General features: G+C 58.7%; 1 protein-coding gene across 9 annotated transcripts in view; it reads right to left on the bottom strand.

Moving 5' to 3' along the window:
• Positions 1-585: 585 nt before the first annotated feature.
• The window catches only part of LOC116956244 (long-chain-fatty-acid--CoA ligase 4-like), a 98,987-nt gene continuing 88,561 nt past the window's right edge, over positions 586-11,011 (bottom strand). For all 9 annotated transcript variants that reach the window (XM_076054130.1, XM_076054125.1, XM_076054124.1 and 6 more), the window contains 6 exons: positions 10,170-10,342; positions 8,032-8,106; positions 6,749-6,943; positions 4,005-4,119; positions 2,540-2,697; positions 586-1,338 (listed from right to left, as the gene is read on the bottom strand). In XM_076054130.1, coding sequence (XP_075910245.1) covers positions 1,181-1,338; positions 2,540-2,697; positions 4,005-4,119; positions 6,749-6,943; positions 8,032-8,106; positions 10,170-10,342 — 874 coding nt within the window. In that variant the 3' untranslated portion in view covers positions 586-1,180. The remainder of the gene's footprint in view (positions 1,339-2,539; positions 2,698-4,004; positions 4,120-6,748; positions 6,944-8,031; positions 8,107-10,169; positions 10,343-11,011) is intronic.

The raw sequence follows: 11,011 nt of genomic DNA, 5'->3' as shown, positions 1-11,011 counted from the left end.
GCTAACGGCGACAGACGTAATAGCGACGACGGCGACGGCGACGACGTTTTGCACTTTGAGAGTTTTCACCAACAGGAAACGCTTTCAACGCACGAGCGACGCACGCACGGTGAGAAAGTGGCTCCGGAATGTCGCGTGTGCCCGGCACTTAGTGTACACGTGTCTGTGTGTGTACACGTGTCTGCGTGTGTACACGTGTCTGCGTGTGTACACGTGTCTGCGTGTGTACACGTGTCTGCGTGTGTAAACGTGTCTGCGCGTGTACGAGCGTGTGTGTACACGTGTCTGCGCGTGTACACGTGTCTGCGCGTGTACACGTGTCTGCGCGTGTACACGTGTCTGCGCGTGTACACGTGTCTGCGCGTGTACACGTGTCTGCGCGTGTACACGTGTCTGCGCGTGTACACGTGTCTGCGCGTGTACGAGCGTGTGTGTACACGTGTCTGCGTGTACACGTGTCTGCGCGTGTACACGTTTCTGCGCGTGTACGAGCGTGTGTGTACACGTTTCTGCGCGTGTACGAGCGTGTGTGTACACGTGTCTGCGTGTACGAGCGTGTGTGTACACGTGTCTGCGTGTACGAGCGTGTGTGTATGCGCGTGTCCGCGCGTGTACGCGTGTCTGCGTGTACGAGCGTGTGTGTATGCGCGTGTCCGCGCGTGTACACGTGTCTGCGCGTGTACACGTGTCCGCGCGTGTACACGTGTCCGCGCGTGTACACGTGTCCGCGCGTGTACACGTGTCTGCACGTGTACACGCGCAGACACGTGTACACGTGTCTGCGCGTGTACACGTGTCCGCGCGTGTACACGTGTCTGCGCGTGTACACGTGTCCGCGCGTGTACACGTGTCCGCGCGTGTACACGCGCAGACACGTGTACACGTGTCTGCGCGTGTACACGTGTCCGCGCGTGTACACGTGTCTGCGCGTGTACACGTGTCCGCGCGTGTACACGTGTCCGCGCGTGTACACGCGCAGACACGTGTACACGTGTCTGCGCGTGTACACGTGTCCGCGCGTGTACACGTGTCTGCGCGTGTACACGTGTCCGCGCGTGTACACGTGTCTGCGCGTGTACACGTGTCTGCGCGTGTACACGTGTCTGCGCGTGTACGAGCGTGTGTGTACACGTGTCTGCGTGTACACGTGTCTGCGCGTGTACACGTGTCTGTACGTGCATCACTTGGCGGCGTACATGCGCTCGATGTCGTGCTGGTAGTGCGTGCGAAGTGCCACGCGCTTCAGCTTGAAGGCGTCCGTCACCAGCCCGGTCTCGGGCGTCCACGCCTCGGCACTCAGACGGACCTTGCGCGGGACTTCAAAGCGCTCCAGGTTCACTGCTCACGCGCATGGGGGGGGGCAGGGGGGGGGGGCAGGGGGGGCAGGGGGGGGGGGCAGGGGGGGGGGCAGGGGGCGTGAACGCACGGAGGGAGGGGGGTGAACGCACGGAGGGAGGGGGGTGAACGCACGGAGGGAGGGGGGTGAACGCACGGAGGGAGGGGGGTGAACACACGGAGGGAGGGGGGTGAACGCACGGAGGGAGGGGGGTGAACACACGGAGGGAGGGGGGTGAACACACGGAGGGAGGGGGGTGAACACACGGAGGGAGGGGGGTGAACACACGGAGGGAGGGGGGTGAACACACGGAGGGAGGGGGGTGAACACACGGAGGGAGGGGGGTGAACACACGGAGGGAGGGGGGTGAACACACGGAGGGAGGGGGGTGAACACAACTCACATTGCACCACGGCTCGTGACTTCAGCTCCGTCCATACCATTTTGGTAAACGGCGGATTTTGTGAATTCGAAATATTGAAAATCTCAAACTTGCGCCGTGTGATGGGTGGGTGGTGTGGTGGGTGCAGTGGTGTGACGGTCGGTGCAGCGGTATGACGATGATGATTATGGTGGGTGCAGTGGTGTGATGACGGTGGAAGCAGTGGTGTGATGACGGTGGGTGGAGTGGTGTGATTATGGTGGGTGGAGTGGTGTGATGATGGTCGGTGGAGTGGTGTGATGACAGTGGATGCAGTGGTGTGACGGTCGGTGCAGTGGTATGACGATGATGATTATGGTGGGTGCAGTGGTGTGATGACGGTGGAAGCAGTGGTGTGATGATGGTGGGTGGAGTGGTGTGATGACGGTGGGTGGAGTGGTGTGATGATGGTGGATGCAGTGGTGTGATTATGGTGGATGCAGTGGTGTGATGGTGGATGCAGTGGTGTGATGACGGTGGATGCAGTGGTGTGATGGTGGATGCAGTGGTGTGATGACGGTGGGTGGAGTGGTGTGATGACGGTGGGTGGAGTGGTGTGATGACGGTGGATGCAGTGGTGTGACGGTGGATGCAGTGGTGTGATTATGGTGGATGCAGTGGTGTGATGATGGTCGGTGGAGTGGTTGTGATGACGGTGGATGCAGTGGTGTGATGGTTGGTGCAGTGGCATGACGATGATGATGATGACGATGATGATGACGATGATGATGACGATGGTGATGATGGTGGTGGTGGGCGGGTGGCGGCAGCGCGGCCCCCACCTTTGACGGCCATGTCGCGGATTTCCTGCAGGACCTCGGCCTCCAGCAGGGGGCTGTTGCACACCTCCTCCCAGGAGCCACACACGCCCTTCCGGCCCGCCAGCTGCGTCAGGCGCACGCGGTTGGGCACCACCAGGCCGATGACGTACGCCTGCTCGCTACCTCGCACAACGGACCACGGAGAGAGAGGGAGAGAGAGATGGGCACCACCGCCGGCATCACCACCACCGGGCACCACCGCCCGGCATCACCGCCCGGCACCACCAGGCCGATGACGTACGCCTGCTCGCTACCTCGCACAACGGACCACGGAGAGAGAGGGAGAGAGAGATGGGCATCACCGCCGGGCATCACCGCCGGCATCACCGCCGGCACCACCGCCGGCACCACCGTCGGCATCACCGCCAGCACCACCACCCAGCACCACCAGGCCGATGACGTACGCCTACTTGCGGCGCCGCTAACGGCCCACGGACGGAGAGAGAGAGAGAGAGGGGCACCGGCACGGTCATGCCCGGCGCCGGGACGCCGCCGCCGCCGCCGCCGGCTGCCGGCGCCAAAGATCCTCCGCAGTAGCCGTAACGGACTAGTCGGGGTCAAGTTCTGTTGGCGAGTAGCAGCGCCCGTTAAGGCCGGCACCGTGGCACACGAGGGGGTGGGTTTGCCAGCACCACGCCTCCTCGGCCTTTGTCTCCCCGGTCGCGATGTTTTTTTTACGATCAGCACCAGATACTCGTTTGGAGGCCGAGTCGACCTAGGGGAGGCCCGGGACCAGTTGAGACATTCGTGACTTGGGTGTTCGTGGCCGTGAACGGGAACGGAACTCGGGCCGCCGGGTTCGTAGCGCAGCGCATTAACCACCACTCGCCAACGGTGGTGCAGCAGTACAGTGGTAGTGGTGGTGGAGCGGTAGTAGTGGTGGTGCGGTAGCGGTGGTGGAGCGGTAGTGGTGGTGGAGTGGTGATGGTGGTGGAGCGGTAGTGGTGGTGGAGTAGTGGTGGTGGTGCGGTAGCGGTGGGGGTGGAGCGGTAGTGGTGGTGGAGTGGTAGTGGTGGTGGAGCGGTAGTGGTGGTGGAGTAGTGGTGGTGGTGCGGTAGCGGTGGTGGTGGAGCGGTTGAGCGGTGGTAGCGGTGGTGGTGGTGTGGTGGTGGTGGTGGAGTGGTAGTGGTGGTGGAGCGGTAGTGGTGGTGGAGTAGTGGTGGTGGTGCGGTAGCGGTGGTGGTGGAGCGGTTGAGCGGTGGTAGCGGTGGTGGTGGTGTGGTGGTGGTGGAGTGGTAGTGGTGGTGGAGCGGTAGTGGTGGTGGAGTAGTGGTGGTGGTGCGGTAGCGGTGGTGGTGGAGCGGTTGAGCGGTGGTAGCGGTGGAGTGGTGGTGGAGTGGTGGTAGTGGTGGTAGCGGTGGTGGTGGTGTGGTGGTGGTGTGGTGGTGTGGTGGTGGTGGTGGTCACGGTGTGGTAGCCCCCCCACCTATTGGCGTAGGCACAGATGTTGTCCACCAGGGGACAGTTCTTCAGCGCCGACTCCACCTTGCCCAGCGCCACGTACTCGCCTGCCTGTAGCTTCACCAGGTCCTTCTTGCGGTCTGAGTCCACCACACGCATGTCACACGCATGTCACACGCATGTCACACGCATGTCACACGCGTGCTACGCGCACGTCACACGCAGACGCGCGTTACACGTGTGGCACATGGACACACGCGGCGACACGCACACGTTACACGTTACACACGTGTGTAACGTGTGACACGTGTCACACGTGTGTAACGTGTGACACGTTACACACGTGTCACACACGTGTCACACACGTGTCACACGTGTGTGACACGTGTGTGACACGTTACACACGTGTCACACGTGTCACACGCGTGTCACACGTGTCACACGCGTGTCACACGTGTGACACACGTGTGACACGCGCGCTGCATGGCGAAGGAGGCGATGGCGAGGGTGGATCACGTCCCCTGTTGTGGCTCCACGCGCTACATGGGGGAGGGGGTGGTAGTGACGATGGTGGTGGTGGTGACGATGGTGAAGGTGGTGGTAGTGACGATGGTGGTGGTAGTGACGATGGTGATGGTAGTGACCATGGTGGTGGTAGTGACGATAGTGAAGGTGGTGGTAGTGATGATGGTGGTGGTAGTGACGATGGTGAAGGTGGTGGTAGTGATGATGGTGGTGGTAGTGACGATGGTGAAGGCGGTGGTAGTGACGGTGGTGGTGGTAGTGACGATGGTGGTGGTAGTGACGATGGTGGTGGTAGTGACGATGGTGTGGTAGTGACGATGGTGAAGGCGGTGGTAGTGACGATGGTGGTGGTAGTGACGATGGTGGTGGTAGTGACGATGGTGTGGTAGTGACGATGGTGAAGGTGGTGGTAGTGACGATGGTGAAGGTGGTGGTAGTGACGATGTTGAAGGTGGTGGTAGTGACGATGGTGAAGGTGGTGGTAGTGACGATGGTGAAGGTGGTGGTAGTGACGATGTTGAAGGTGGTGGTAGTGACGATGGTGAAGGCGGTGGTAGTGATGATGGTGGTGGTAGTGACGATGGTGAAGGTGGTGGTAGTGACGATGGTGAAGGTGGTGGTAGTGGCGATGGTGAAGGTGGTGGTAGTGACGATGGTGAAGGTGGTGGTAGTGACGATAGTGGTGGTAGTGACGATGGTGAAGGTGGTGGTAGTGACGATGGTGGTGGTAGTGACGATGGTGGTGGTAGTGAGGATGGTGGTGGTAGTGAGGATGGTGGTGGTAGTGAGGATGGTGGTGGTAGTGACGATGTTGAAGGTGGTGGTAGTGACGATGGTGAAGGTGGTGGTAGTGACGATGGTGAAGGTGGTGGTAGTGACGATGGTGAAGGTGATGTTAGTGACGATGGTGGTGGTAGTGACGATGGTGGTGGTAGTGACGATGGTGAAGGTGGTGGTAATGCTGATGTTGAAGGTGGTGGTAGTGATGAAGGTGGTGGTAGTGACGATGGTGGTGGTAGTGATGAAGGTGGTGGTAGTGATGAAGGTGGTGGTAGTGACGATGGTGAAGGTGGTAGTAGTGATGAAGGTGGTGGTAGTGACGATGGTGAAGGTGGTAGTAGTGATGATGGTGAAGGTGGTGGTAATGATGATGTTGAAGGTGGTGGTAGTGACGATGGTGTGGTAGTGACGATGGTGAAGGTGGTGGTAGTGACGATGGTGGTGGTAGTGACGATGGTGTGGTAGTGACGATGTTGAAGGCGGCGGTAGTGACGATGGTGGTGGTAGTGACGATGGTGATGGTGGTGGTAGTGACGATGGTGATGGTGGTGGTAGTGACGATGGTGGTGGTAGTGACGATGGCGGTGGTAGTGACGATGGTGGTGGTAGTGACGATGGTGAAGGTGGTGGTAGTGACGATGGCGGTGGTAGTGACGATGGTGGTGGTAGTGACGATGGTGAAGGTGGTGGTAGTGATGAAGGTGGTGGTAGTGATGATGGTGAAGGCGGTGGTAGTGACGATGGTGGTGGTAGTGACGATGGTGGTGGTAGTGACGATGGCAGTGGTAGTGACGATGGTGAAGGTGGTGGTAGTGACGATGTTGAAGGCGGCGGTAGTGACGATGGTGGTGGTAGTGACGATGGTGAAGGTGGTGGTAGTGACGATGGTGAAGGTGGTGGTAGTGACGATGGTGGTGGTAGTGACGATGGTGAAGGTGGTGGTAGTGACGATGGTGGTGGTAGTGACGATGGTGGTGGTAGTGACGATGGTGGTGGTAGTGACGATGGTGAAGGTGGTGGTAGTGACGATGTTGGTGGTAGTGACGATGGTGGTGGTAGTGACGATGGTGGTGGTAGTGACGATGGTGGTGGTGGTGGTAGTGACGATGGTGGTGGTGGTGGTAGTGACGATGGTGGTGGTGGTGGTAGTGACGATGGTAGTGGTGGTGACGATGGTGGTGGTAGTGACGATGGTGAAGGTGGTGGTAGTGACGATGGTGAAGGTGGTGGTAGTGACGATGGTGAAGGTGGTGGTAGTGACGATGGTGAAGGTGGTGGTAGTGACGATGGTGAAGGTGGTGGTAGTGACGATGGTGGTGGTAATGACGATGGTGGTGGTAGTGACGATGGTGAAGGTGGTGGTAGTGACGATGGTGGTGGTAGTGACGATGGTGGTGGTAGTGACGATGTTGAAGGTGGCGGCAGTGACGACGGTGATGGAGGTGGTGGCGACGGTGACCTCACCGATGACCTGCAGGCACCCGTCTGGGTGCATCTGACCGATGTCGCCGGTGCAGAACCAGCGCTGGCCGCTCGCCGGCTCGGTGAAGAAGTCTTCGGCGGTGCGGCGCTCGTCCCGGTAGTAACCCACGGCAACGTTGCCTCCTCCCACCAGGATCTCTCCCCGCGGGTATGGCCGGTCGGTCACACGGTACCCTCCTAGAGCCACGGGGGAGACGGGGAGGGGGGAGGGGAGGAGGTGATGGTGGTGGTGGTGTTGGTGGAGGTAGTGGTGGTGATGGTGGAGTGTGATGGTGGTGTTGGTGATTGATGGTGGTGGTGGTGATGGTGGTGGTGGTGGTGGTGATGGTGTAGGTGATGGTGGAGGTGATGGTGGAGGTGATGGTGGAGGTGATGGTGGTGGTTGAGGTGATGGTGGTGGTGGAGGTGATGGTGGAGGTGGTGGTGTAGGTGATGGTGGTGGTGTAGGTGGTGGTGTAGGTGATGGTGGAGGTGATGGTGGAGGTGATGGTGGAGGTGTAGGTGATGGTGTAGGTGATGGTGTAGGTGATGGTGTAAGTGATGGTGTAGGTGATGGTGTAGGTGATGGTGTAAGTGATGGTGTAGGTGATGGTGATGGTGGTGGAGGTGATGGTGGTGGAGGTGACGGTGGAGGTGATGGTGGTGGTGGTGATGGAGGTGATGGTGTAGGTGATGGTGGAGGTGATGGTGGAGGTGATGGTGGTGGTGGTGGAGGAGGTGATGGTGGTGGTGGTGTTGGTGGAGGTGATGTTGGAGGTGATGGTGATGGTGGTGGAGGTGATGGTCGAGTGTGATGGCGGTGGAGGTGACGGTGGAGGTGATGGTGGTGGAGGTGATGGTGGAGGTGATAGTGGTGGTGTAGGTGATGGTGTAGGTGATGGTGGAGGTGATGGTGATGATGGTGGAGGTGATGCTGGAGTGTGATGGCGGTGGAGGTGACGGTGGAGGTGATGGTGATGGTGGTGATGGTGTTGGTGATGGTGGTGGAGGTGGTGATGGTGGTGATGGTGGTGATGATGGTGGTGATGGTGGTGATGGTGGAGGTGATGGTGGAGGTGATGGTGCAGGTGATGGTGGAGGTGATGGTGGAGGTGATGGTGTAGGTGATGTTGGAGGTGATGGTGATGGTGGTGGAGGTGATGGTGGAGTGTGATGGCGGTGGAGGTGATGGTGGAGGTGGTGCAGGTGATGGTGGTGGTGACGGTGGAGGTGATGTGATGGTGGTGGTGCAGGTGATGGTGGTGAAGGTGACGGTGTTCCCTCACCCTCTTCCCAGTCTCTGAGTTTGATCTCACAGCAGCTGAGTGGCGCTCCCACACGGCACGTACTGAAATCACACACTGAGCATACACATACAGTACCATCACACACACACACAGTACCATCACACACACACACAGTACCATCACACACACAGTACCATCACACACACACACAGTACCATCACACACACACACAGTACCATCACACACACACAGTACCATCACACACACTGAGCACACACACACACAAGACACAGCACCATCACACACAGACACAGAGTACCATCACACACAGTACCATCACACACACACTGAACACACACAGAGTACCATCACACACACACAGTACCATCACACACACAGTACCATCACACACACACAGTACCATCACACACGCACAGTACCATCACACACACACAGAGTACCATCACACACACACATACAGTACCATCACACACAGTACCATCACACACACACACATACACAGTACCATCACACACACTGAGCACACACACACAGACACAGCACCATCACACACAGACACAGAGTACCATCTCACACACACAGTACCATCACACACACACACAGTACCATCACACACAGACACAGCACCATCACACACAGACACAGAGTACCATCACACACACACACACAGTACCATCACACACACACAGTACCATCACACACACACAGTACCATCACACACACACAGTACCATCACACACAGACACAGAACCATCACACACAGACACAGAGTACCATCACACACACACAGTACCATCACACACACTGAGCACACACACACAGAGTACCATCATCCACACACACACAGACACAGTACCATCAGACACACACAGTACCATCACACACACACACAGTACCATCACACACACACAGTACTATCACACACACACAGTACCATCACACACACACAGTACCATCACACACACACAGTACCATCACACACACACAGACACAGCACCATCACACACACACAGTACTATCACACACACACAGTACCATCACACACACACAGTACCATCACACACACACAGTACCATCACACAGACACACAGTACCATCACACACACACAGCACCATCACACACACACAGTACCATCACACAGACACACAGTACCATCACACACACACAGACACAGCACCATCACACACACACAGTACCATCACACACACAGAGTACCATCATACACACACACACAGTACCATCACACACACAAAGATCCCCTGTATAGCCTTAACAGACTGTAGGGGCAAGTGCTGTTAGCGCGCAGCACCTATGAAGGCCGGCACGGTACACGAGGGGGTGGGTGGCCAGCACCACGCCCGACCGCCTTTGTCTCCCCAGTGGCGATGTTTACTACGCACCGCACCAGGTACTCATTTGAGGCTGAGTCGACCTAGGGGAGGCCCAGGACCGGTTCAGATAATCGTCACTGGTGTTGGCCGTGAGCAGGAATCGAACTCGGATTCGTAGTGCAGCGTAGCGCTAACCGCTGCACCACCGCTCCCCACAACAAAATCTCGAACGCAATCTCGACCGCAGTCTCGACCGCGATCTCGCCGCAATCTCGAGATTGCGATCTCGAGATTGCGATCTCGAGCGCGATCTCGAGCGCGATCTCGACGGCGATCTCGACGGCGATCTCGACGGCGATCTCGACGGCGATCTCGACGGCGATCTCGACCGCGATCTCGACGGCGATCTCGACGGCGATCTCGACGGCAATCTCGACACAATCTCGACGGCGATCTCGACGGCGATCTCGACGGCGATCTCGACGGCGATCTCGACCGCGATCTCGAGATTGCGATCTCGACCGCGATCTCGACGGCGATCCCGACCGCGATCTCGACCCGATCTCGACCGCGATCTCGACCGCAATCTCGACCGCAATCTCGACCGCAATCTCGACACAATCTCGACACAATCTCGACGGCGATCTCGACGGCGATCTCGACGGCGATCTCGACGGCGATCTCGACGGCGATCTCGACGGCGATCTCGACGGCGATCTCGACGGCGATCTCGACGGCGATCTCGACCGCGATCTCGACCGCAATCTCGACCGCAATCTCCACACAATCTCGACCGACCAGCGGCGGAGCGGCCCACTCCTCACCCTCGGAGATGGTGCCGGCGCCGCACGTCTCAGTGAGGCCGTAGCCCTGCCCGACCGAGCAGCAGAAGCACACGTTCATGAAGCGCTGCGTCTGGGGGGAGAGCGGAGCGCCCCCCGACAGCATCAGCCGCACGCGGCCCCCCAGCGTCGCGCGGACCTTGCGGAACACCAGCCTGGGACGGGGGGCGGGGGGTTAGGGGGTACATGGGGGTGGCAAGGGAGTTAGTCTGTGGGTCTCTGTGCGAGTCTGTGGGTCTCTGTGCGAGTCTGTGGGTCTCTGTGTGAGTCTGTGGGTCTCTGTGTGAGTCTGTGCGTCTCTGTGTGAGTCTGTGGTTCTCTGTGCGTGTCTGTGGGTCTCTGTGCGAGTCTGTGGGTCTCTGTGCGAGTCTGTGGGTCTCTGTGCATGTCTGTGGGTCTCTATGCGAGGCTGTGGGTCTCTGTGCGAGTCTGTGGGTCTCTGTGCGAGTCTGTGGGTCTCTGTGCGAGTCTGTGGGTCTCTGTGCGAGTCTGTGGGGCTCTGTGCGAGTCTGTGGGGCTCTGTGCGAGTCTGTGGGGCTCTGTGCGAGTCTGTGGGGCTCTGTGCGAGTCTGCGGGTCTCTGCGCGAGTCTGCGGGTATCTGCGAGTCTGTGGGTCTCAGTGCGAGTCTGCGGGTCTCTGTGCTAGTCTTTGGGTCTCTGTGCGTGTCTGTGGGTCTCTGTGCATGTCTGTGGGTCTCTGTGCGAGTCTGTGGGTCTCTGTGCATGTCTGTGGGTCTCTGTGCGAGTCTGTGGGTCTCTGTGTGAGACTATGGGTCTCTGTGCGAGTCTGTGGGTCTGCGCGAGTCTGTGGGTCTCTGTGTGAG

Source organism: Petromyzon marinus, chromosome 64 (assembly GCF_048934315.1).
Source record: "Petromyzon marinus isolate PM22_M1 ecotype Great Lakes invasive population chromosome 64, UKy_Petmar_22M1.pri1.0, whole genome shotgun sequence".
Lineage (NCBI taxonomy): Eukaryota > Metazoa > Chordata > Hyperoartia > Petromyzontiformes > Petromyzontidae > Petromyzon > Petromyzon marinus.
The sequence above is the reverse complement of the archived record's forward strand: the minus strand, read 5'-3'. Positions and strand labels throughout refer to the sequence as shown.